Source organism: Colletotrichum fioriniae, assembly GCF_027942845.1.
Source record: "Colletotrichum fioriniae strain IMI 355084 chromosome Unknown scaffold_13, whole genome shotgun sequence".
Classification (NCBI taxonomy): Eukaryota; Fungi; Ascomycota; class Sordariomycetes; order Glomerellales; family Glomerellaceae; genus Colletotrichum; species Colletotrichum fioriniae.
In genome coordinates, this window is record NW_027076849.1 from 1,079,683 (window position 1) to 1,106,040 (window position 26,358).

The 26,358-nt window shown below is 51.1% G+C and overlaps 6 protein-coding genes and 1 non-coding gene across 7 annotated transcripts; 4 read left to right on the forward strand and 3 right to left on the reverse strand.

The window, feature by feature from the left end:
- Positions 1-305: 305 nt before the first annotated feature.
- N0V96_010033 lies at positions 306-394 on the reverse strand. Its single transcript has one exon. It is a non-coding gene; the product is annotated as a tRNA-Asp (tRNA).
- A 3,254-nt stretch (positions 395-3,648) lies between these two features.
- Positions 3,649-4,116, reverse strand: N0V96_010034 (uncharacterized protein; the record flags this gene model as incomplete). The annotated part of the gene is given in 2 exon segments (XM_065758821.1): positions 3,649-4,097; positions 4,113-4,116. 2 exon segments carry the CDS (start codon positions 4,114-4,116, stop codon positions 3,649-3,651), a joined length of 453 nt encoding a protein of 150 aa, XP_065612588.1.
- Positions 4,117-7,884: 3,768 nt separating this feature from the next.
- On the reverse strand, positions 7,885-9,435 carry N0V96_010035 (uncharacterized protein; the record flags this gene model as incomplete). The annotated part of the gene is made up of 1 exon (XM_053197411.2): positions 7,885-9,435. One exon carries the CDS (start codon positions 9,433-9,435, stop codon positions 7,885-7,887), a length of 1,551 nt encoding a protein of 516 aa, XP_053045115.1.
- A 4,513-nt stretch (positions 9,436-13,948) lies between these two features.
- On the forward strand, positions 13,949-15,363 carry N0V96_010036 (uncharacterized protein; the record flags this gene model as incomplete). The annotated part of the gene is made up of 4 exons (XM_065758822.1): positions 13,949-14,271; positions 14,334-14,617; positions 14,667-14,984; positions 15,224-15,363. 4 exons carry the CDS (start codon positions 13,949-13,951, stop codon positions 15,361-15,363), a joined length of 1,065 nt encoding a protein of 354 aa, XP_065612589.1.
- Positions 15,364-17,345: 1,982 nt separating this feature from the next.
- RBT7 (Ribonuclease T2 precursor (RNase T2)) lies at positions 17,346-18,300 on the forward strand (the record flags this gene model as incomplete). The annotated part of the gene is made up of 2 exons (XM_065758823.1): positions 17,346-17,353; positions 17,844-18,300. 2 exons carry the CDS (start codon positions 17,346-17,348, stop codon positions 18,298-18,300), a joined length of 465 nt encoding a protein of 154 aa, XP_065612590.1.
- Positions 18,301-18,847: 547 nt separating this feature from the next.
- N0V96_010038 (uncharacterized protein) lies at positions 18,848-19,286 on the forward strand (the record flags this gene model as incomplete). The annotated part of the gene is made up of 2 exons (XM_053197414.1): positions 18,848-18,853; positions 18,975-19,286. The coding sequence occupies 2 exons, from the start codon at positions 18,848-18,850 to the stop codon at positions 19,284-19,286; spliced, it is 318 nt and encodes a 105-aa protein (XP_053045118.1).
- Positions 19,287-23,686: 4,400 nt separating this feature from the next.
- On the forward strand, positions 23,687-26,015 carry N0V96_010039 (uncharacterized protein; the record flags this gene model as incomplete). The annotated part of the gene is made up of 3 exons (XM_053197415.1): positions 23,687-24,474; positions 24,538-24,970; positions 25,026-26,015. 3 exons carry the CDS (start codon positions 23,687-23,689, stop codon positions 26,013-26,015), a joined length of 2,211 nt encoding a protein of 736 aa, XP_053045119.1.
- Positions 26,016-26,358: the final 343 nt, after the last annotated feature.

A 26,358-nucleotide genomic window follows, 5' to 3' on the forward strand; every position in this document is an offset into this window, starting at 1 on the left:
TTAACGACATCCTCGTGTCCACCAGCTTAGCTTGGTATGTAATTCGACGACATATATGTGTTTTCATACGTCCCTCACAGGCTACTGAAAGTGGTTTTTGCTCGAGTTCAACATGCGATGGTCAGTGGGGAAAAAGGGTTCATTTATGGAGGATGTCATGGAGCAGGCCATACAAACTTCCATGCATTCAAGTCCTCGTTACGCCAGTCCAATCGGGCGAAAGCATTCTAAAGTGCGTCGAAAACAATCTTTAGACTATTAGAATCCTAAATATAAAGCTCATCTGGACAAAAAGCAAAAGATGACTCCTCGACGGGGAATTGAACCCCGGTCCCCTGCGAATCGTTGAATTTTCAATGACAAGCAGATATCCTCACCACTAGACTATCGGGGATTGGTGGATGTTGGCATCCAGAGATAGTTGGTTGGATGAAGCAGCTCCTACAGATATTAAGTAGGATAATGTCTGGTCCGTGCGGCGTGGGCAAGCGTTCCCACTTGCGCCCCAGCCCATGCTCTCATAGATGCAACGTTCGTAGTGACACGTACGACTATTGTCTTGGAATTTAAATCTTTTGGCTCAGTAAGAACTGAAGTCTCGAATTTTCTGGATCGCATATTGTTTTGGTGGTAGCCAATGCAGGTTTCCGTCGATCGAGAGTGCCTACCTCATCGACTGCAAACCTACTCCACTGTGTTCAGAGGCAAAGCTCACTCAAGCCGCAATTCGGACTTCGCTCACAGCCATATGTTTATAATATCTTTGGGAGAAATCAGGTGTCTCGTGCTGTGTGCAGAGAGTCTTGTTGGCCTTCACTGCTTACAAACAGACTTGCAGTGATCATTCATAACTACTTTTCTGACAGGTTCCACAGCGATGACTGAAGCACAGCCATATTTCCTCGTTTTCCAAAAACTGAAGCCAGTGGGCATTTGATTGAATATGGTTCAGGTGGCTTATCTCTCAGTGTCAAGACTCGAGGCCTAGCCCTCGTGATCCCTATCACTCTCCAGGAGCTTCCTCAGGAGTTTCCTCAGTCAGCGGCTTGCGAGCGTAGACGACGTGGCTAATAGTGTCAGCATAAGATCATGTAGAGACACAGGTGCGTAAGAAAGTCATCAAGGAAGACTTACACCCTCCAGTAGGCGTGGTACTCCTTCTTTTTGAGGTCATTCCGGAGCTCGGCGCAGAAGGCATAAACTTCCTCCTTTGTCCAGTTCATTACCCGCGTCAGCAAGCCCATAGAAAGTGCTTCGATGCCCAAGTCCAGGTTAACGAATTGCCACTGGCCGATCTCTTTAAGGGTCTTGTCCTTGGGCCACGAGTTGAGAGGCCAAACGTATTGCTTGTTCACGATGTCGACAAACCCAGCCTCTTCGATGGCGCTCGTATACTTCGAAGGGCTCTCGATGGAGCGACCGCAGCGTTCGCCTGCTTCGGCGAGAAGATCATGCCAACGAGCGAGAGCCGAATCCTTGGGGACGGTGCCGTCGTCGCAGCCCATGGGAAGTACGAAACCTCCTGCCTCGAACCATCCGCCGGGCTCCAGAGCTCTGATCAAGGCGTTAGTTTGCAATGTACAAGATGCACAACTGGGTTGTAATGGTCTCCTTTACTTGTAAATCTTCTTGATGATCTTTGGTGGATCTGCGAATGAGCCCTCCATGGTACGGCAGTGAATGTAATCGAACGGCTCAGTCCAAGTCCACTCTTTCTCAAGATCGTCGATTTCGAATATACAATTCGGAGGTGTCCTATAGTGTCTGATTAGTCCAGTGGCGCACAGATCGAAGTATAGCTTGACTTTACCATTCGGGCTGAATGGGACTCAAGTCAACGCCAATGACCTGGTGTTGTGTCAGCATGACAACCAAGGACTCAAGCAAAGACCGAAGAGCGTCTCCATAAGATTTGCATACATACCTCAGTAGATGGGAATTCGTCCGCTGAGTAATTTTATTAGCAAAGGAATGGCTGTCAAGCGCTGGAATATAAAACACCAACCATATTCACAAGCCCAGATACCAGTGCCTGTGCCCATGTCTAAGACACGCTTCGCGGTTTTATGAGCAGGGGCAGTTGCGAGCGCCCCTCCTAAGGTGAGTTTCCAAATATGATGTTGGAAATCTGGATCGATCAGCATCGTGGTCAAGTAATAGACGTGGCAGCGCATAACTCAGGATAGGCATGTGCGCTTGGACTTACCTAAACGATCATTCTCTTTCTGATTCTTCTGTCAGTGAACATGTTCTGCTGCTGGAGCGTTGCGAGAGTACCCCAGACTGGCCACTCTAAAGGTACTCACCTCATCATTCGGGTATTGGTATTCTGAAAGGAGCTCGGTCAATATGCTGATGATATTTCAAGTTCACTGGCAAAATATACGTACTTCCAGAGCTCATGGAGTGATATGTGCGGCCGTTTTCAACCTCATGCTCCAAAATGCTTGATCTCAGTGAAGTCACCGAGGAGTCTTCGTAAAGCTTCGAACGAATAGGGAAATAATCAGCGAGGTCCTGGAAACTCAAAAACTCCGACAAAAAACCAAAATGCCCGGACTCACGTCACCTGTTGATATTCCGTCATCTGCCTCAATTTCCTGAAATTGTTGTCAACAGCCAGTCGTGACATAAACCAAACGGACAACTCAGCAAGCTTACGGCGTGAATATGTTCGGTTTGCTGCATTTTTGTGAGATATGGGTCTGCCCGGCTGGGGAGTACACTTCCAACAACAAATACACCTGGACCTCCAGGGTAGATCGGTCAATGAGTAGTAACCGAGACAAGATTCAAGACGAAAGGGCAGTTCAGTCCGAGGCACAGGAGGTTGACATTCAGTAGAGGAGGGGAACGTGCGTTCTAAATAAATCACCGCCAGGAGTGGCATTTCCCAAGTTCCAACATATTCCTAGTGCCGGACTTGCTGTTTATCGGCGGAGTAAAGTCCCATCAATCACTTCTCAAACAGGCATCTGAACTTGCGCCTGCACCAACAGCGCAGGCTTGCACAACAGATACACGCTTGCTATTGGCTCATAATTATGCGCCCAGAGTTAAAGCGGAGTGTTCCGCGGTCCCTGGCTCAAGCAACACGTGTGATAGGTTACGTTTGCGGGCGTGAGGTGATAACCCCGTACGGGACGGCCGGGCTTAGTTACGCTGCAGCTGGGAAAAGGCTCCCACTCTCCATGGGACAAACAATTGAGAGGAGTTGACCAGGAGCCACTCTAAACCTCGGGCTTTTGTCCATGTATGGTATCATTCTGCAGCTTTCCACAATTACGCCACGTTTCTCGGCGTTGAAGCCTGTCTGGTTGAAGGGCTCAGCTGCTGGGCACGGCTTAGCAACTGTGTGATTATTGGTGTCGCATGTTTCCCCAAGAAACCCAGACAACCCCTCCGGACGACACGAAATTGTGTTTCATGTCCAGTACTATACATATTTTGATATTCCATAGAAATGTTGTGCCTATCATTGCGGTGATACTGGCAGTCCATTAAAAGTCTCCCTTTCAATTTCCAGGCCTCAAACCTTGAGCCAGATCTACATCCCGTGGCAGGAATATTGTGGTAGCGATGCAGGCCTGACCCAGCGCTGTGAGAAACAAACAAGGCGGCGCAGGTGTCAATGTGAGCAAACAGCTATCATTTACCAGCGTGTCGCATCAGCGGCCAACAAAGAACAGCAATTGATGAAGCCAACATCATCGATCCAGTGTACAAGATCAACGGCGCAAACCGCCCAAGACTGTAACTACGTGTCAGAGGACCCATTGCCAGCGGTGCAGAGATCGGGGCCGTCAAGATATTGCCGACACCTTTACCAAAGGCCATGAAGCTGTACACGTGCTCCGGATCCTCCGAGAGGGCCGATCCGAACTTGTTCCACAGACAAGGAAACCCGCCCGTCGCCAGCCCGAACACCACCGAGAAGAATAGTAGAGGTGCAAGAGATGAGGCATAACCCCAGATAGCAAACGTCGCAACTGCGGCGATGAATGAGGAACTAAAGACGAGGATGAGCACGTTGTTGACGCGGTCTGTGATGTAGCCAAGGGCGAGCTGGCCAAAGATCGTGGCGAGATTGTTCGCGGCTAGAATCAGCGCACCCATCGTTCCCGAGAGACCCAACGATGTTGCGTATGTTGGTAGGTAGAGAGCAGGGATGTAGTATCCGAGAGCTTCTAGGAGGTTGGTCAAGGCAAAGCAGTAGAACAGCGGCCTTTTGAAGAAATTGAGTTCGTCTTTCTTTAGCACACCCCGTCTCGAGACTGGAAGCCGTCCTTTGATTAAGGGGATCATGGGAAGTAAGGTGATGAATTGTGCCACAGCCATGGCCCGTAACGTTGTCTGATATCCGTATTTTGCAAGGAGTGACTCGAGAAGAAATGGCAAGCCGACTCCGCTACAACCAGCACCGGTCGACATGATTCCGTACGCGAGACCTCTGTGCCCCATGAACCATTCATTAAGCATTCGGAGAAGTGGGTAGTTGACGAAGAGGAATGCAAATCCGTAGAGAAACCCCTGGGTTGCGATGAGGCCAGGCACTGAAGTCGCAAATGAGGCGATCAGGAGCGACAGGGCGCATCCCAACCAGCCGATGATGATCATGTGTCGCTGCCATGCCTGAAAACGTGCTGCAAAGGGCGTTGCGAGTGGTCCACCGAGATAGTAGACACTGGTGGCAGCGGTTCCGACGACGGCAATATTCGAGTCATGTTTGGTGACAGGATGCTTCGAATAGTAGTCTTGGAAGACGCCGTATGACAGCGGGAAGCCTAGATACTCGTGTAAGTATCTGAGATGAAGCTACTGAAGACTTCGGCGTGCGACGGACATACCCCAGAGAACGGCTTCAGCAACAAAAGATGCAAGTATGAAGAGCCAAGCAGACAATCCTTTGTCTGCGGAGCGGATAGGCCGACTCGAGGCTCCATCTTGGCTTTCTACCTCGCCACGGCGGACAGTCTCGAGGCTCACGTTCTCGGAGTGAAGAGACATTTCGTGGGACAGACTTTGAGAAACATGCAAACGAATTTTTAACTACAGGAGAAGGAGTATCTGATTTTGTGAGATGATATTCTGATCAGCTCATATATGGCTGTTCAGCTGTTCAACTGCTCAATCAAGGTGTTTGCTACACGCGGGCGGTTGGCTTGTGCTCATATCGGAATACCATACCACTGGTCTGATGCAGGCTAAAGGCTAAATCTGCCTGCACTATGCACGCAGACCAAAGAGGTTCTTCTTAGTCGCCGAGATAATTGCACAGTTTTACTGCTGATGTGGAAAACGGCGATCATCTGCTTGAGCGATTTGGTTGTCTCTCCGTGCAGTTATGTACCAGTATCTAGGCCTAGATCTGGCTCACTCTTTGCGGGTCTCATTACAACCTCGCGGATCCTTCCACAGCTTATTAGCGGTATCTTTGGCAACAGAATAATTATGCATCTTGTTACATCTCAATATTTCATTCCTATTGCTACTGAAGACCTATGCAACGCGACCCGTTAACGAGACTCGGCCCCCTGTTAAACCAATGAACATTGACCCCGTGGACTAGCATCCATGTAATATCATCTGCTTTTTCATGAAGCAGAAAGTTACATATTAGAACGAAGCTAGCGGACTTCCGGTTGGTCCAGAAAAACCAACCCGCCTTCTAGCAGAAAAAGTCTCTTGGATGTGTGCGTGCGCGAGCTCAGTACTAGTACACATAATGTTCAATTCTCCTCTGATCGCTTGTAGGTCATGACTTCAAATTGGTTCCTTGGAAGTCGACATTTACAATTTACAAAGGAGCACTCACTTACCCAAGTCACTTCATTCATCGTCAGTTGACTCCTTCGTTTGCTTTGCTTCAGTACTACCTAGTCTACACTGGATGATGAGTCGCGACCGCGGGGTTCAAAGGGCACCTTATCAGAACATTTACCTCAACTTCTCCCAGATCGTACTATTCATGGAAATTGTTTACGAATCTGAGCCTTCCTAGTCGATGAATAGTCCGAAACCATCCAGAGGAAGACTGCGCAGACAACTTCGTTTTTCCTCTATGTCAGTGGGTTTGATATCGAGGAAAGTATCGATACAGTGTGGTCATCGAAGAGTCCCATAGAATGACTTCTGTAAGATGACTTGGCTGAATCCACGATACCACAATCGCTATGGATACAGCATGCAAGCCATCTAAAGAGTCGATATCGTCCGCGACATGTTTCAGGCCCGCTGTACCTACTCAGAGTCGCATTATTTGGCCCAACTCTGACCTTCTTGGCACACCTATGTCACCAACTATGGTGGGAGAAGCGCACACATCATCGATATGCTTGCCCGAGCTCGTCAGCTTGAAGCATAAGATCCTCGGGACAAAACTTTTGCTCTTTTGGGGATTTCAACGAACGTGGGTGCCGACAATAGACTGATGGCAGTTGACTACCTATGGCAAATCCAAAGCCGAGATACAAACTGATTTGGCCAGCTACATCATGGAGGGATTTCAGAGTTTTGACATGCTGAGCTATGTTAACCACTCTGTCAGCGGTTTATGTTCTTTACGCAGCTTTAGTTCAGCTGATGCACTGCCTTTGTGGGTTCCTGACTGGGATGCAAGCCAGGTCGCTCGAGGGTAGCGGCTCATGGCCATGCATGCCGCCAAACTCAACGGGGACTCGCTACCTCTGGACCCGCTAACCCCATAGTTCCAACAACCCTGAGTTACTTGAGTGAAGAGAAAGATGGAAAACGTGAAAGACGGCAAGACACAGCCTCCAAGAGCATGGTGTGGCTCAATGACAATAAGGTCCTCATGACGATTGGTTCAGTGGTTGGCACCATAACGCACGCCGGACCTGGCCTAAGACTCCGGGGAGCCGACGAACTTTCGTTTCAAGCAATCGAAAATCAATGCGACGACCCCACAGTGTTGCGTCGGAGAATCATGGCGAGATGTGCTCGGCTTCTTCTCCAGAAACACCGAAGGAAATATGGAGGGACCCACAACGACTCAAGACTACCTTCTGGTCCATTGGGAAAGTATGGAAACTGTCCTTCAATCATGAGGCAATACTCAGAATATGGGGTCCCACACAGTCGAAAGTCACTTGTTCTCCAGAGGGCGACAGACAGCTGCCTGGTCTGGAGAAGGTGAGCAGGTCATAAATAGAGTCACTGACAGGATAAGCATGCTCGAAAATAAGTCTCCCGGCGCTTACCATAGAACGGTCGGTCCTCTTACAGAACTTTACAATGTTTGTGTTACCACCCGGGGCGAGAAGGAATGATCTCCTAGTTTCGTTACGTGGGCGCGAGTACCATTTGTTGTTCAGCCGATGGCCGATAGTCGTGTCGCGATGGACGTGGAAGAGACTTACCTTTAACCATTACTCCGCTCCGGCTTCGACTTGTTTGGTCTCGTGGACGTAGCCTTTCTTGGTTATTGCAAATTTTTTGGAGAATGCTTGATCAATGAGTATGAGAAGAGCCTCTGTCAGACGGACAACGAATGGGCGGCCATCACACTTCACTGAAGATCTGCATATATGTATGCTCACGACAACACCAGCAACAGCAATCTTGGCAACTGAGATTAAATTTTGCTATCGAAACGAGTACCAAACCAACTTTTCAATCTGCTTTTGAGTTTCCCGCCATTTTGTGTTACACCGCCAGCTGCTTTGGCCCAGTTCCGGTAGCATTAGGCGGAAAGAACAGCGAAACGATACAACTTTTATGAGACTCAAACCCAAGAATAAGCCTGCGACACAACAGAAAGCAGAATAAAAAACGAGCGAACCCATACTCCAAATCAAAGTTGCCAGACTAAGTGCCGTGAAATTCCATTGCAAAATAAGTGACCGGTCACTTATTTTGCAACGTTTACTTGGCAACACCGATGCAGGAGAAGCACCGCTTGAAGGAGTCGGCCTCAAGAGCAAAGAGGCCGCCGTGGTCGAGGAGGGTGGCGGGGTTCCAGATCTCGGGCTCGAGACGTCCGAGGAGACCAGTGTAGCTGGTGAGACCCTGGGGCTCGGTGACACCCCACGGGTTGCGAAGGACGATGTACTGCTTGTCGCCAATGACGCAATAGCCGAGAACGGAGTAGGCGTGGTTGGCAACAATGTTGGCACCGTGGAACTCGCGGCCGGTGGCATAGGTGTAGGCCGTCATGGGGTTGATAGTCTTGTTGTTGACGCTGTTGGCGCGGACCAAGCCCAGAAGAGTGTGGGAAGAGTGGTTGTCACAGTTGTAGTAGTGAGGCGTGCGGCCGTTGATCTGGGCCATGGCCTTGATGGGGTCACCGCAGTGAGTCTGGGTAATATCCGGCTGCTCAGAGTTGGAGCCAGTGATCCACTTGGCGAAAGCCTTCTCGTAGAGCGAGGGCCAGATGTCGGCGCCATCGCTGGAGCGGCAGTACAGAGGTTCATTGTCAGAGTTGTTGATGGGGATCTCGTAGTTGACGTCAACAGTCTCAGTCTTGTTGTTCTGCTTGCCACCCTTATCGTGGAACTTGACAGACAAGAAACGCTTCTTGTCGTTGCCGTGGGTGTGGACGCGGGTAGCACGGTTGATGGCACTGGGGTCGGACCAGAACACGGAGAAGAGAGCGGAGACGAACCAACTATTGCTTGAGCAGCCCTGAGTCGGGTCGTCAAATTGGCGGTTGGTCTCGCGGCGGTCACCAAGCTGGAACATGGTGATGTCGGAAATCAGGCGCTTATTGACGCTCTGGAAGAAATAGTCGTACATGTCGCGCCATGAGGCGTTGGGCGGCTGCCAGCGTCCCTTCTGCATTCTGAATGGAGTGACGAGTTCGTTGATGGACATGGTAACCTTGCGGTTGGAAACAGTGTCGCCAAGCTCGTGAGCGTGGAGAACAAGGCGAAGTTTGCCGTTCTTCATGCGGGCCATCTTGACCTTGGCCTCCTTGAGATCCTTGAGTCCGACCTTCTCGAGGTCCTCGAGTCTGCGGACACCAGAGAAGTCGGGAGTCATGAGATCCCGCTCGTTGAGAATCTTCATATCCTTCTCATCGTACATCTCAGCCTTTCTCTCCTTCTCGTTCAGCCTCATACCGGCAAAAAGAACAGAGTGGTGGCGCATGTCAAAGAGCTCATCATAGTCGGTCTGAAGGACATTTTGAAGGATCTGGGCAGCAGCCATCGAGTGACGGTCAATTCTGCGGCCAATGAGAGCCTCAGCCAAAGCGTAGGGATTGACGGCGCCGACGCAAGGGTTCTTGGGTGGGGAGTCGGGACGGGGACCATCCTTGCTGAACTCATGGTCCCTGTTCATGTCGACGAGGTCTTCATAGTCCTCCATGGTGCTCTGAGATGAAGAGCCGGGCATGCTCTCGATCTTGTGGCCGAGGATAGCCTCGACAAGGGCAATAACGTTGCTGTCTCTCTCGGAACCGCGGATGTCGCCCATTTTGAATTTAAAAGTTAGGTAGAGTATGTTGCAATAAGCTAGAATGATGTTGTGATTTGTTGATAGTGTTGAAGACTTGGAATTGAGCTGAAAACTTGTTGCTGCTGAGCTAACTGGTTCTATAATTGCATGACCTTTGATGGGTCTTTATAGCTTTTCAGACAGGCTAGCAGATCACACTTTTCTCCAACTATGCCTCAAACTTCGGCTCTGCAAGGTGAATCATGAATGCGTAAACCTCAACTCAAACAGCTCGTACGTGTTATGCATCTTTGCCCATCGTGCGAAGGTTTCGCATGGTCTGCTGCGGGGCAACAAAGAACACACATCAGAGCATCAGCTACATACACGAGGCCGAGACTTTCCAGCGTCGGATTCAATTCTGCAAGTCAGAGCAGTGAGGTCTTCGTTGTTGTATTCATCTCGCAACGTGGACGAACGATTGGTCTGAGTGTCGACGAGTATCGCCAATGTACCTCAGTCTCGCAGTCACATGTGAAATAAGCCAGCTTCAGATGCTGAAGCAGAGCTTGACGCTAGACAAAGTCAAAGGCTGACGACTCTTTCGTGCCCAAGTCCGTGAGAGGCCTGTCAGCACGACCAAGACTTCTCTGCAGAGCCCCGCGAAGTAGGTTTCACTGAAACCCTGAGAGGAGCATCGTGCAGTAGTCCGTGAGGGGTTACAATGTTGGGAGCAAATCTCGAGAGAGCATGTTCCCCGCGTGTAGACATGGGGCCATCATGAGGCTGAGAATCAGTCCCAACAAACTCAAGGCTGCAGCTTCAAAGGCTGATCTGAAGCAGGGATCCTTCTGCGGCGGCAACATCGGAAGAAGCTGGGGAACTGGCCCGGTTTGAAGTGACAACCGAGCTAGACTCATACAGTGAGCAAAATGTCGGGTCTATGACATGAAAGCTATGTGCCACTGATGCTACCGATGAATAGCAAACTTTTGATTCCACGTGGCAGCGCGGACTTGGTGGCGTCTTACTCCATTTCTCCAATGTTGCCCGCAACAAATGCAGGCCGTTTTTTGCTTAGGTTTTTGGACCCCTCATTCTTGCATTGATTCTCCAACTCCATTGGCTTTTTTCATTGCTGCCGTCTCCTTGCAGAGAAGCATCACAATCTTACGACCTTAAGCTTCATATTGAATTACTTCTTCTGGGCTCGTAAAACACCCGAAGATAACCGCATCAGACCGACACAAACACAAGTACTTCGAAATTCTTGGATATCGGTATAGAGCAATCGAGGCTTTCAAGGTTGTGATGAAGGTTGCGGGGTACCGGCGAGGCGCGCGGGGTACGTGAAGTCTAAGACGGTAAGGCTATGCGCGGCACTCGGGATACTCTCCTGACTTTGACAAATGTGCCGGTTCCAGCCAGAGATGCAGTGTGAGAAGGTGAGATTTGGACAGTCGATGATGACGATGGCGCTTTTCTCCGGCTTTTCGGCATGTCCCAAGTCTCTAGATCAATGTCAATGACAGAACAATGACTTCTCAATGACTGTTAGAGAGTAAATGGCGTTTGTGGATGGTACTGTCAGGTTTCTTCAAGGTAGATTGATATTGGTTCACCAAACATCCCATCTGGCTTACTGAAAATAAACCGAATCCGAAGTGCAGCTTGATCAGTAAATGTACAGAAAAGTGCCGCATTGATAGCCCTCTGTCGAAAGAATGTAGTCAGCGTAGCACGGCCCAACATTAGTCAAGTCCACAGCCTTAGTGTTGGTGGAAAGAAAGGACGGTGTCTCAAGTGAATATCGGGCCGGGCGGGGCGAGCGGCCCGAGCCCGATAGGGCGGACCCCGCCCGGCCAAAAGTGGAGTTCGTGGTGGATACCTCTGCCGCCTTACCGCCGGTTCACTGAGCCGAGAGGGACGGCGGAGGGGAAACACTTTTCCTGAATGGACTTCTCTGTGCGCGCTTTGCCCCGAGGACTCGCATACCAGCGCGATTATCCAACCGGGTTCTGCGGCCGGCATCACGATCATCTGAGCTGAAACCACGTCAAAGCAGCATTTCTGCTTCTGCTGCGAGCTGCGAGTGGTAGACTTTGGCTTGTTGGCTCTATGTTTAAGATTTGAAGAGAAGCAGCACAAGCGAAACAAGGTTTTCATTGGAAATTGCTCAACCATGAGATTGACATCTTTCCAGGCCTCGGCGTACCAGAAAGTTGGGTCGGGCACCAAGCAATGCCAAGTGCGTACGGCTACACTCAACCTCATTGTCGATCGTGAGCGGGCATTATTGCGGGGAACTGAGGACATTCTACCATAATGCACGATAAAATTCTCATTTCGAATGATCGGATAAGATTAGCGAAGGCTTAGAACATCGTCTCGGCCTCCGTACGTCTGCGTGCGGGCATTCGAGATGTTACAAGTCGAGAAAGACACTTTTCATGTTTTCGAGTGTTGAACTCAGAATACTGTGGAATTTCACCTTCGAGCCTGGGATTAGTGGATCATTGAATTCGCCTAAGTCATGGTAAGATGCAATTTCCGAGACTTTGAGGCGCAAAACTATGGGAGATGATATGGCAAAATTCGCTGCGTGCACAGCTGACGACAAACTACAGATAGAGGATCTCCATTTCAACACAGTGTGTCTGTACGATACACCTCCAGGTGGGGTTGATCTGGTCTTCAAATTGCCCTCTCCACAAGGCCCAAGCAATCTCACTGCTCATTCACGGACATTCAGACGAGCTTATGCCCGAATAACATCAGATCGGACGAGACAAGCTGGCTCCTGCACGGCGACCACAAGAATGATTTTCACCTATCACATGCTTCGAAATTCAAAGGACTGATGCGTCAAGCGATATGCCAAGACATATCATTAACCTCACGGGCCTAACCATTGATATGCCTAGACATCATGGCCGTCTTTTAAGCTTTCAGTAACAAATAAATAGTGCGACTTACAGCTATCGTTTGTTGATGTCGTTTATCCGCTTCGTTGTGGCTCCAGTTTGTGTACCACTCTCACATCGAATGCTATACGGCGTCAGAATATAGAAGATAATAGCAATCTCTTTGATTTTTGCATCCTGTTCACGTTTGATATTTAGATAAAAAGACTTGAAAATAAGCAGAGTAATAATAGGAAATATGGCAACATACGTGCTGCCTCCGTCTCGGACACAATGGTGTAGGCCAAGCCTTGAAGCTTCATAATGCACCTAGAAGTTTCTCCCCAGGCAGCAATTGGTTCAGAAAGCACACGCTCGAATTTTGTTCGATAAGCTGCATCTGCCATGCAGATACAAGTTCATTAAATCCCAGGGGCCCCTTTCTCAGCCACGTCGAGGCATCACTAGCGCAAACAACAAGCGTAACGTACGTGATCTAAGATCGACAAAGACAAGACATTTCTGGGGCCATTTGTTTGGCCGGCATCCTTCCCTGCCAAGATGCAGCTTGAGTCTTCGGATCGAGTCCAGCCAGCCCCTTGCCAGAAGGCTGAAGATCCGAGACACACTTTCGAAATTCAAGCGACGTGATTCGTGAAGGGTCCGAGGGGGGAATCCAGCCCGGAAATCAATCATAGGGAGGACCAGGTAGCCATTCCAAAAGTCCCAACGCTGTGGTAATCCTATTTCCACGACATGCGTGCCTCCCCTGCACACACGATCATGCAAAGGCACTGCAAGCCAGGGGATCATCATTTGGGGTAGAAGCAGCGCGGCATCTGCTCATGTGTGCATATCTCCACCGCCTTGAGGAATTGCTCAACTCCCATCATATCGGATGAGGCGCACACTTCTTCCACGAGAATGAGCATGGGAGAGACGTTGAACTCCACATCAATGTGCTTCTGTTGCTCCAGCTGCATGCTTGGCAGGATATGTGTGTTTACTGGTTACCAAATAGTAATCTCTACGACTCGATTATTGATGCATTTATCCAGGATGAGGGACTGATCTTTTCGATCCTCAAAGCCTCTCTGCTGACAAGGACCAGAAAGCTGCCTCAGAGGAGTGTCTCGTTTCTCTGTCTTACCAAGGTACCCATATTGAATTAAGTCAGCATGCCAGCATAGGCAGTCTCCCATTCCCTGAAATGCCATTGTTAGTGTTACAAACAACCTGAGCTGTAATATCGCTACATTCTTGAGAGTTGAGACCAATACTCTGAAGGAGTCAGGCTCCAACCATCGCGCAGTCAGTTTCGTTGTCTCCGAAGCCAATATACAAATCCGCGTCCACCCAGTGCGGGCTTGACGTAACATGGATTATGTTCATCAGTTCGATGCGAGGCACGAGGGTAGAGGTTTGCCACTGCTCAAACCGGAAGCAGGCCCCTGAATAGTTGTTCTAGCTCATCTTTCAAAAGGCTTCCCACGAACACCACTTACGGCACTGGGCCTTGACCGGAAATCTCACTTCCAGAGAAACAAACGAAAGTGTGCAAGATATTCAGTTTACCCATTCGATCGGCCAAGTTCTCTACACAAAGTATATCAACATCAAGCGGCGTACAACGACGTACGATCAGCACAATGCCGCGGTTTCCAGTAGCCCGGCTGCTCCTGGCATTGCTAGCAACGGCCTTCACCAACGCCCAAGTTTTCGATCAGGCGCAGTACAGCATCCCTTGCGTGATGCAATACGTCGGCTGTGTCCTCATCCCAAACTTCAACACGGCCTTCAGCCGTCTACTGGGCGACGCTGCTTTGACTCCTGGAAAGTGCCAGCGATTCTGCAGCAATCTTGGTTCGACGTACGGAAGCCTATACGACGGTTACTACTGCAGATGTTCACTTGTGCCCGAGACGGTAGCGCCTGTCATCATTCCAGTAGCCGAATCTCTATGCAACAGAGTGTGCCTAGGCGACTCGAATGCAAGATGTGGTGGTGACCCGAATTATCTCAATCTGTACAAAGCGGTTGCTATCACTACCACGTGCGGAACCAGCAGTACCACTGCCACGACATTGTCTTCATCCTCGACGATGACCTCTCAGACAACCACAAACACGCCCTTGACAACGTCGTCACCGACATCAACCTCCTCCGACTCCTCGTCATCTTCGTCCTCCTCGACGACCTCAACAACGTCGACCTCAACGACCTCAACGACCTCGACAACCTCAATGGCCTCGACAACCTCGACAACCTCAACAACCTCAACGACAAGAAGCATCCCAACGTTCCCAGTCAACACCCTAGTTCCCGCCCCCCTCGCACCAGCACGGTACATAGGTTGTGGCCCCCTAGATAACTCCATGGTCAGCGACGTCGATCTCCTCTTCAACCCCTACGTGGCGAACCAACCAGTCGAATGTCAACAGTACTGCAAGACCAACAGGCGAACAATCACCATGATGTCAAAGTTTCTCTGCATTTGCAGTATCCTGGTGCCGGGAGCGGTAACACCGTTTTCATCGGAAATTCTCCCAAACGATAACTACTGCACAAATCCATGCAGTTCGTTGCCCTCGGCGCCTTGTGGCGGTGCGATTCCATTTGAGCTGGGCGCGCCGGTGTACACCGTGTACCAGCTGGACGAGAGCCTCCTCAACTCTACGAGTTCGAGTTCGTCTTCGGACGTCTCCTCTACTTCAACTACGTCTTCTCTTTCGTCGAGCACAGATACTTTGGTTTCTGGAACCAGTACGACCTCTGGTTTCAGCACACTCTCCAGCACATCATCTTCAGGTTCATCTTCAACATCGCCTCCAGGATCATCTTCAACATCGCCTCAAGGGTCATCTAGCAGCATCGGTTCGCTCTACTACTCAAACACAACCTCACTAGCGACAACTTCAAGCCAGTCAGCGACCTTGAGCACTTCAGCCTCGACTACACCAGTGTCAAGCGCTCCCAGCAGCGGATCCTCTCCTACAACTCTACCGCTTTCCTCAACGTCTCCTACTTCAGTCCCTACTTCAGTTCCCGCTTCAACTCCTTCTGAGACGTCGAGCGGCAGCGCTTCATCTTTACCCACGTCTCCTTCCTCGACAACAAATAGTGGATCCAGTACCAGCACTTTGCCAACCACGGGTCCCCTCCCAATAGATACGAGATCTACAAGTCCTACTCTCGCATCTACAAGTAGTCCTATAGTGTCGGGCACGGCGTTCCTTCTCACAGTCACCGTATTGAATCAACCTGCACCAAGTCAAACCCTTAACCCCTAGATGGATGAAGTGTGAGGAGAGAATTGTGTGAATATATTTTCAGTAACTACGTGTTGTCATTAAATGTAGAATTATATTCGCTTAGAACAATCGGTGCGGAATGAATTCAAGAGACGAGCTTTGTTTGAAAAAATCTTTTGATTTTGACTTGATATCTGATCGAATTGAACAGCTTGTTGCTCTTTAAGGTCATTGACTTGCATTTGCGATTCAATTAAATGGTCCTGAAATATCCGTTACCAGGTACGAGGAAGAGATCTGGCTTTAAACAAGAGATTATGGCAAGAGGATCGTGAAGTCTGGGACGGAGACTCATACGAAAAGGGTGTGAGCTAGCATGAAGATGAACAAAGCCCATCAACGTACGACCTCGCAAGAAAGGCTATCAGTTCATACCTCATCGTCTTTGCATGTAGATAAATAAATGGCACACTCATACTCATTCAACAAGTCTTAACCTGCCCCTCCTCTACGAAGCCGCATTCTCCACTTGCCCCCGTCAGGTCTGGAAACTTGAGGGCAAGCAAGCTACCAGTCCAAGACTCATCGTAACGTCAATTCTGGTGAAAAGAACTTTTGCTGAGCACATAAGCGTAGTCCAAATGTGTATTAGCAGCTTCCCTTGCATAAGGTAGGCCAGCCTTTCCCATATCCCATTGAGCTTAAGCAAGCCTCGTTTCCAGCAAGCTTGTGCATCGCCTAGAACTTGCTCATCACTTGAACTGATACTTGTGTCGTTCTTGTGTCTTCATAATTCTGTAGAGGCGAGTAGTCCATGTCTTCGCATTGTCCAAGTAACGTCGGGAGCGAAGAGGTCGGGGAGCCGGAAGGTAGACCTTCAAGCTTATTGGTAAGATGATTAGGTCTTAATGAGAATTAAAGCAGCTCGTCTGAAGGGAAAGAACGAGTACGTCATAAATAGTGTCCTAGAGGAGTCATATGGATATTGCATTACGTAGGGAAAGCATTTCGATTTTCCGAGTTGATTTGTCTCATACTGTAATTCCATGTTCGCGTAATCGAAACCAAAGACTTTACTCAACACTCACAGCGAAATTACCTGCTCAACCAGACCCCAAGAACAATTCAGCCTTGATACAGAATGAATACATAACCCGGGAGCAGTGCAGCCAACCCCAACTTCGCGCGTAGGTAAACCAGAGTCCTCACCCAAACGCCCGTCTGCCATCCAAACCGCAACAAGCAGCATGTCACCGCACCCCACAGTCTCCACACAAGCGATCAGCCCCACAAATCTCAAAAGATCCCTCATCACCCAATGATATCCCTCAATCTGAAAGCGGTGAGCCCGCCAAGCCATGACTAGTCCCCACCTGACGTGGCAGAATCCCCAGACAAGCTCCGCCTCGGACCAAGCCCTCAACCTTCAAGCTCCATATCGCAACCAACGGTACCGACACCTTCAATCCCACAACCACTTCACACCCCCACTCCTATCACCATCAACCCAAACCAGACATCATCTATTTGAAGAACAAAACTAAACCCAGGATACGACTAACACAAAGCCACAATGGCGCCCTCCTCCGCGCCCTCCTCCAAAACCTATCCTCTCTCCTCCCCCACCTCTCCCCCATCACCAACGACATCACCAGCACAACCTCAACTCTAACAGCACCGTCAACCACCTACGAACCCCTCTCCGGCGCGCCACAATGCCAAATAGATGGCTCCGTCAAGAGCGCATGCTGCCACGTCTACCCCTCCAGCCGTCTCCTCCTCACCCAATTCTGGGATGACACCGTTCATGCCCCCGGCGCGGAGGAGGATTGGACGCTTCATGGGTTATGGTATGTTCTATCTAATCACCATCCCTACAATCCTCTTCTCGTGATTGTAGTTGTATTGAACTGGGATAATCGATTGCTCCCTGCCAAGTCAACTCCCCTTTGAAAGACGATTGGATATCTAACTGGGATCCTTGCAATAGGCCCGAACCATGCGATGGGAGCTACAAAGCGTTCTACGGCATGGAGCCTCAGTTCACCAACATTACCGACATCCTCAAGCATTACGGTCAAGATGACCTCCTGGCTTTGATGGAGAGATACTGGGTAGCAGCATAGTAAGCCTCTCCGCCTCCCGTGGTCCCCCACTCCGGCCCCCCCTCTTCCCCGTCCCCGTCCCCGTCTCCGTGCATCCCCGGCCGGGACCAAGCAGCAGTTCCCTTCCGGCCCATCATCGGCCGAACCCAAACATTCACATAATGCTAACAAAACACACCCCCTCGCAGCGGCACAAACAATAACCTCTGGGCCACCGAGTACAACACACACGCAAGCTGCATAAACACCCTCTCTTCATCCTGCTACGACACCGCATACAACCCCGGCATCGAAGTCGTCGACTACTTCACCCGCGCCTTCTCTCTCTTCCGCCAACTCGACACCTTCACGGCGCTCGAGAGGGCCGGCATCACGCCCTCGACCTCGAAGCCCTACGCTCTCGCCGAGGTGACCAGGACGCTGGAGAGACTGAGCGGCGGCCGCGTGGTGCTGCGGTGCTCAGGACGCGGGCGCGATGTACTTCACGAGGCGTGGTACAGCTATTCCCTAATGGGGAGCCTGCAGACGGGGCAGTTTGTTCCCGCGAGCGACCTGGGAAGCTACGGTGATGCGAGTAACTGTGCCAAGGAGGTCAGGTACCTTCCCAAGAAATGCAAGGGCAATTGCCAGAATGCGGAACTATAGAGCCATTGTCAGGCTCGGACTGCGCTGTGGATATGACATGCACGATGCTCTTGGGACAATATTTGGTTTACATAATGGGATATCGGCTTTTGGGAATACTCGTCAGGCGTTTGGACAGGGAATGGGGGTGGTTTGATCCGGGTCGTTAGTGATTTCCTTCTGTCCGGGACCGAGACTTGAAGTGATGGTCTCCGACAGTTGAGCTGTAACAAGTAACTTGTCATATAAAACTCGGTATGCTCGGCATTGCCGATGCGGTCATTTTCAATACTCTACTGTTGGAAAACCGTCGGCAAATGACTCTGGTGTTTCAGCCTTCTCTTTGGAGGTAATTGTCCGTGGAGTTTTTCGGATAGCCTAACGCCGACGAGGCTGGAATACCGAAGAACAACTTGAAACCGTCCTTTGATATGGGATGATGAAGTCTAACCGTCCCTCTGATGGCTGTCTCCCAAACTCAGAGCCAAATGCGGACCATGCGGTTCTCGCAGATTGCAGCGGCGTTTTCCGAAATTTGACTGCAGATAGCCATTGAACAGCACCAAAAATGCTCGTGTGTTTGTTCGCACGTGTCTTGACCCCATCCGCGGCTTCTAGCCTCGACACGAAGGATTCTTCCTCAGACGTCGATATCTCTATTTTTGCGCCTACCAGCCTGCCAGCCTTGCATGCAGCCCTCGGGACAGGAGTGGTGGGTTGTGCAGACTGGCGAGGTGTTGAAGAACACGGATGCATGCCTTATCGGACCGACCGTCGAAACTAGCGCACGCTTGTGCCGATCTGGATTAGAGCGTGTGGAGGTGGAAGAGTGGGCTGAGACGGACGCCGACGCACAGCACAGCATGGTGCTATGCGAGCGTGCCATGGTCGGATTGGGCGTGGTACAGCGTCCTGTCATGCCTGGCTTCTTTGGAAAGTTGTCGAGGCATCTCCGCAGGCCCGACATTGGGCGCTTGCTCGAGCGCTGGTTCGCTGTCGGCATTTGAGGAGAAGGGGGAAAACGGGGTGGAGAAGCGACGGAATGCAGGCCATTTCTCTGGGCGCTGTCATCGACCATGATCAGAGCAAGGGCTCCTTGGTCGCTTTTGCATCCGTATACATACATAAATCCGTTCTGGTGCTCAGATCGCCCTGGACTTTTTTCGTACAGATACAGGCCGCCAACACGAGTGAACGGTGTTTCTGAAAACCCATTTCACAGGCCTAGGAAAACCGCAGCGGGTATCAACAGTTCCGGTGCCACGAGGTGGACAAGGTGAGAAGAGCGAGGGCTGGAGACGGGCAGATTCTTCAGCCCTGCCAGAGACTTTCAGAAACCAGAGGGTAGTGCGATGTAACCTGTCCAATGCAAGGACCGTGACCAAGTTACCAGAGCCAGTGGTCGAGAACGATAAAAAATTGTCGCCCCTTGTCTGATGTGTTGGGCCCAGCTGCTGTGCGTAGCTATTCAGAGAATGCCATTTCATGCTGACAAGAGCAAATTCCTCGTCCGCTGTGCCTACTGCTCTTCTCCCCTCGTCCACGGGTGTACCGGCATTTGCAGACGGTGGCAGTATTGATGCCTGTTAGCGTCGACGGCTTCTGAGGCGGCGGCAGCTAACAATGCTGCCTCATAAGCTGCTTCTTTGGTCTCCGCCACAACGGGGCTTCTGCTGCTGCTAATGCCCCTGTTTGGCTGTTTGGGACTGGAGGTGCCGTTGAATTATTGACAAAACTTAAGCCCCGATGTGGGCACACGACACCGATCTGAGATGCGTTCAAAGTTCAAAGTTCGATCGGTCTCAATGGCATTCCAAATGGTCACTGTATTGTGCTGATGCAAATGGACTCCCTGGTGACAAACAACAGCTGAGCAGCAAAATCTGAGTGTAGCCAACTCGTGCACTGATGATCAAGCTGCAAACGGCTTCTTGCATTGGCGAAGGAGGGTGGCCACCGAGGAGTCGTGGTCTGATAGGTGGGCTGAAGCGAATGGAAGCATGGTGGAAGACGCTTGGAAAGATGGAAGGTTTTCCTCATGCGCCATTCTAGGGCGATCCGGGGACTGGCAAGCCCAGGGGTTGAATGATTGAGGGTGGTCAGTGTGAGTTTCTGCAAAGAACTACCTAAGCAAAGATTGCTTGCGATTCGGCAAGATTGCCAAGTCCAAGGATCCGGGACGTGGAAATGCCAACCAGCGTAAGTTCAAGATGGCCACGATTGCTATTTTGGTGGGCGAGGACAAGAACCGACCATCTGTAACCATCGAGCAATAACCCACCAGCCGGCATCGATTAGAACGATCTCGATCCCGTTCTGTGGGTTCTCGTAGCAAGCTTGCTGCAGTTCCCAAGGGGTAGTGCCATATCTGCATCCGTATGTACCTACTTTGAAGCAACGTGGTTGGTATTCTACTTCCGGATTACCAAGTATTCCAGAGCAGTTGAAGAGGAAGAAAAAAAAAAAAAAGGTGAAAGCACTAAGTAGAACGCTCGGTCAGTGGTAATAGTCTCTGCACGTTTGGTGCTCAGAGCTCGCGCTTTCCGCCATCCCAAGTGTCGGACGATCACCATGTGTTGTCGAGACCAACACAAAGTTCATGCTTTGTTGAACTACTGGGAAATAGTGGCCTCGAGCATGGGCGGCTTTGATCCGAGCCCCATTGAGAGACGAGACCGCCAGTGCTGAGAGGGGCTTTTTTGGGGGCAGAACCTGGCAGGGCTCCATCTGTACCGCGCGCTATCGACGCTGTCAGCAGCAAGTTGTGAGGAGGTTGAGGGGAACAAGCAGCGTCCCAGCGTCGATTAACCCCCATGGGCTAGCCATCAGTGCGTTGTGTTTGTGGCTGCTGTCGACGTTGTGGCTGTCGAGGTGCGGCGAAGGATGTCCCTCGTACAGTTGTTTCGTGTGCCTCTAATTTTCTACCATTGTACTCTCATCAAAACAAGAGCCAAGAATTGAACCGGCACTGGGTAGCCATCGTGAACGGCTCACACGGGAGATTCGGGTGGGACACTGTAATTATTAGCAACATTACAGGGACGATGCAAGCTGATGACGGGCTACCGCTAGCAAGTCCTGAGGATCCAGCGCCGGGAGTCCAGATCAGATCAGACAATAGGCGGCAAACTTGAAAGCAAGACGGCCCCAATTAAACAAAGAGACGGCGTGGCGCACTGGGGTATTCGCATGGCTCGATCGTGTCCAGTTGCCAGGTGCTTTGCGTGCCGGTGCCGTGGTCTAGGTGGGCAAATTCTAGCGGTGATGACAAGTCGGACTGGGCGAAAGTCGAGGAACGGCGGAGGGCTATCACGAGACGGTCAGCGTAGGTGGCCTGCCAATCAGGTGTGCATGTCGTAGACAGACAAGACATTATGATGTCGGCAGTGTGTATCCGTAGGGCACGAAATTTGCATCCGAACGAGGAGCCAGGAAGTATTCCGCCCAGAGAATTGCATAGTAATAGAGCAGTTAAAGTGAGGCGAATAGGAAACCTCGGATCGACCTCAAGATGCGCCTCGGCCGACTGCGAGTGAAACGTAGTTGTCGGGTACAGCGCCAGAGCAAGAACAGCAACGGCAGGCAACGACTGCCATCTGCCATCTGCCGGCGGCCAAAGATGCCAGAGTACCGTATGCGCCGAAATATGGTAGAGAGGTACTTGTTGAAAGTTCAGAGTGACGGGCTCCGTCCGAAATGCAACTCATCCCATTCCGCAGGTGGGTGAGAGGGAGCAGCGCAGCGCAGGCTGCAGTGTGCCAACCGACAGGCTGGTTTGGGTAGTGTATGTGTACCTCGGTTTCCACCCCCCAGTACAACGGACACCGGTGACCGACGACGAAAGCGGACTCGATTGGCTTGTTCGTTTTGGATTGGGCGTTGTAAGCGATTTTTGGTCTTGGACAATGGGCGCCCCAGCCTTCGTACGACGTTGCAGGCGGCGTATTCCGTGTGTTTGTATAGTCGTCACATCAATAATCCCCTCGGATCCTGCCTGCTGCCACTTGGCTGAGCCCTTCCTTGGCCTGGGAGACTTCTGACTCCGATGATGTTTGGCATCCGTAGTGTAGTGTTGCTGGTTTGTTATTGAGCTTGCTGTCCCTGGGATCCTCTGCATTGACCGTGGAAATTTGTTGCGTCTGGCACAATAAAAGAGGGAAATCATGAACAACAAGACGATGGCGGGGGATGCCTTGAAAGTGAGGAAGTCACCAAAAAATGTGGTACGTAGCAGGTGAGGTGGCCCATCGGCGCGGAGGTACCTAAGGTAAGAACGATGGGGCTTGATGGGAGGGGAGAAAGCTGGAAGGAGGTGTGCACAGTACGTACCTGACGCTTCACTGTGGGGAAACATGCCAGGAGATGGTGCTCCTTCCACCTGCTTTGCCCATTGTTCCTGCACATTTTCCAGTATTTCCTGAAGTTTGTCACCAGACACCCACCTGGCATCCACACAGTGCAGAAAGAGGTCCGTTCTCATTTTCCAAGTCCGCAACTCCTAACCGGGACTAGTAAGCCTGCTGCAATAGGCCTAGCAGAGCACAGAATGGATCCACTTGACAACCTAAGCAAGGCAAGAGGCCCTCACATCCTCTCCGTTCCTTCCTGGCTGCCACTGCCCTCTGGTAGGTACCTTCCACAGGTATTGCACTGTGGCTGCCGTCTCTGTCGTCCCTCTCGAGTCTCCCGTTCGCCGTCTCTTTTTGCCCGGCAGGTTCCCACTCCCCATTCTTGCCCTGTCCCTTCCTCTTTTCCACTCCCATTTCCCTCCCCCTTCCCAGTCCATCCACCCTCCTCCTCCTTCCTCCGTCCACTTTCCTTCCGCCCACTCAAACACACCATCTACCACGCAATTCTCGAACCTGCAACTCACTTTCCCTTCCCGACCGACCCTCACCGAGAAAAAATCATCCAGTCTCCCCTTTCATCGTCTTCGGTCTGGGGCCTCTTCCTCGACAAACCGACGACACTTTTGTACATTTATCGACAAATTTTACTCCTGGGCAGACTTTTCACGCAGCAGGCTTTGTGCACAGACAAACGGAAAGGGTTGTAACGGGCGTCGCAGCCCCGGATTTTGGCACCATCCCCCGCGTTTCCCTCTCAGCGACTGCATACAGAAAGGGCCGAATACACACTCCATCCTTCGCCAACACAACTCCACGGATCGCTCCTATTGTCCCAGAAGCCCGTTTCCATCACTCTGCACCCTCTCTTATCAATCCTCTTTCCCCGCAAAACTCAATCAACGCCCGCTAGACCTTCGTTGTCGATGCCAGCGCCCTTACAGAGCCGTCGCCGTCGCTCGGAATAATCCTCGCCCATCTGGTCTGCTTGCCTGTCTCAGAGCGACCGTCGACCACCGACGACAACAACCGCCACAACGTCTTCACCGTACGTCGCCACAATGACACAGGCCGTCAAGCGGGCCTGCGACGCTTGCCATCGCCGCAAGGTCAAATGTGACGGCGTCAACCCGTGTCGCAACTGTCACACTGCACAGCTGTCTTGCACCTACAATGCAATTCCTCAGAAGAAGGGCCCCAAGGGCTCCCGTGCAAAGGTCATTAGCGAATTGAGGGAAACACAGCGACAGACCAGTTTGTCCGCAAAGGTTCAAAACCGTATGAACGGCATTCCGAATCCTCCAGGCCCTGTCAGCCTGGCCCCGACCCCCGGTCTGCTCTCGAGCGAGCTCGTCAAAGAATGCATCGACTTTTATTTTGCGAATCTGTACGAAAAGATGCCTATCCTCGACCGTCGCCAAATCGATCAGCAACTCCCATTCATGGAGCAGAACCGCGACACCTACTGCCTGCTGACCTCTCTGTGCGCATTCATGATGTTGCAGCCAGGAATGTCAATGCCAACAGGCGATCCTTTCAACCTCGATGTCATGCCTGGTGCTACCATTGTCGCGAGCCAGTTGCTTTTGGAGGAGACCCTGCAAGTTCGCAAGGGCTACGACTATCTCGACAACATCAGCTTCAACACCCTTGCAACAAACTTCTTCATCTATGGCTGCTACCACGGCATTGAGCTGCACGACAAGGCTTGGTTCTACCTTCGCGAGGCTTCTACCATGATGCACCTCAACGGTATGATCAAGGAGGAGACGTACCACGGCCCCCAATGGGATAACGCCGAGTCTTCTCGGAGAAGGCGGCTTTTCTGGCTATTTTACATTATGGAAAGGTAATATTTTGCCATCTTCAATCACCATACATTTATTTATCTACTAACTGCTCGTCTTTGCAGATCTCACGCCATTCAACGCCAGCGACCTTTGACTTTGCAGGCCACCATCAACCCGCCAAATTCCGCCGATGACCCGAGCGACCCGCTCAGCCACCAGCTGAACAGCTTCATCATGCTGGTGAACCTTTTCCGCCCCTTCGACGACGCCTTCACAGCCATCTGGAACAAGACACGCACCAACCTCTATGTGTCCAACCTACAGAAACAATTGAACGAAGTCCTCCCCACCTATCTTTGCCAAGATGGCCAGCTATCCGACCTTCGTACCAACCAGCAGTGGCTCAAGAGCACTGTCTGGCAGTTGACTCACGGAAACTCTTCCAACGAAGACAACATGAACTTCAACTACCCAGTCGACCTGTCTCGCGAGCTTCTGATGACCCTCGCCTCTCATTTCCCTGGACAAGGGATGGAGTTGATGAGCTCCGGCTTGGTATGACTTTTCAGACCTGTGTTTGTTTCCCTCCTGTTGCTAACCCTATATGCAGATTGAAAAGCTTTTCGAAATTAGCTGCAACATGACCGACTTCCTCGCTGTTCAGCCCGCCGCACGGGATCCTTTCACTGTCGGTCCCCGGGAGCAACTCAACCAGACTCTCAACATTGTTGCCGTCCTCCGCCATGGCGATCATCGCTTCCTGCCGTTGTTGCTGAACAAGGTTGCCGACATTATGCCTCGTCTGACCAACCCGATGCTGCAAAATGCGCCCGAAAATTCCAACATGGGCAACATTGATATATTTGATGGCTTTGGCAATGCAGGCATGGCACAGCCTCCATCTCAAATGCAGATGCAGATGGATACCGACTACGACCGGAAGTTTTCCGTTGCCGATTACGACAAGAAGTATGGCGTGTCCGACATGAACAATAACGGCAGTGAGGCCAACACCAATCCCGCCACATCTGCCAGTGCATCGTCCGTTCCTCCAGCGACTACTGCGGATATGAACTCGCCGTTTGCCAGTAGTTCGCCAGCCATTATGTCTCCACCAATGGAGTATCCCCACAACGGAATGAACGACTATGGGTGCACACCGATGCCCGATATGGTCATGAGCCCGGCCGGCCAAAACGGATCGACGATGAACGGTCAGAGCAATATGAACAGTCAGCATCAACACCAGCAATCGCATCACATGATTCAGAATCAGTGCATGACGCCACAGCAAATGCAGCCCAACATGAGCCAGCATCACATCCACAACCTTCAGCAAGGGCAGAACATGGGTAACATCAGCCCATCATCAGTCCAGGCCCAGCAGACGATGCCGACGTCCCATCCTATGGGTCCAGGTGGAAACAATCTAATGAATTCCATACCGCGTCAACAACCGCAGCGCGCCAGTAGCTATGCTATCCCGCAACAACCGATACCACGCACTGTAGGAGACTTCCACGCTCTGCAGCGGGCCAATTCCGATATGCCCGGTCTCTCTGGCATAAGTACGGAGATGGATTTCAATACCTTGCGCTGACGTATGTAAGCGTTGGTAGCGCGTGTTCAGATTGAAACACCTCGAACACGTCGCTTTTAATTATTTTCGCACCAATTTTTTTCTTTGTCAGAAGCGCTGGCTATTTTCCATCATGTCTTTACCATTTTCTAGATCTTTGCTCTTTTTGCCTTCATTCCACCATCCTCGGGATGGGGCGCGGGTTGATACCGCCGCCACTTGAGGACTAGCGGGGATAGCAGCAAAACAAAAAAATCAGGTGCCTTGGGTTTGGGGACTTATGTTGCGAAACATGGACTTCTTGTATAGGCTTAGGGTCATGGACACTCTCGCATCTGCCGGCTGGGGCATGGGAACAGGAGTT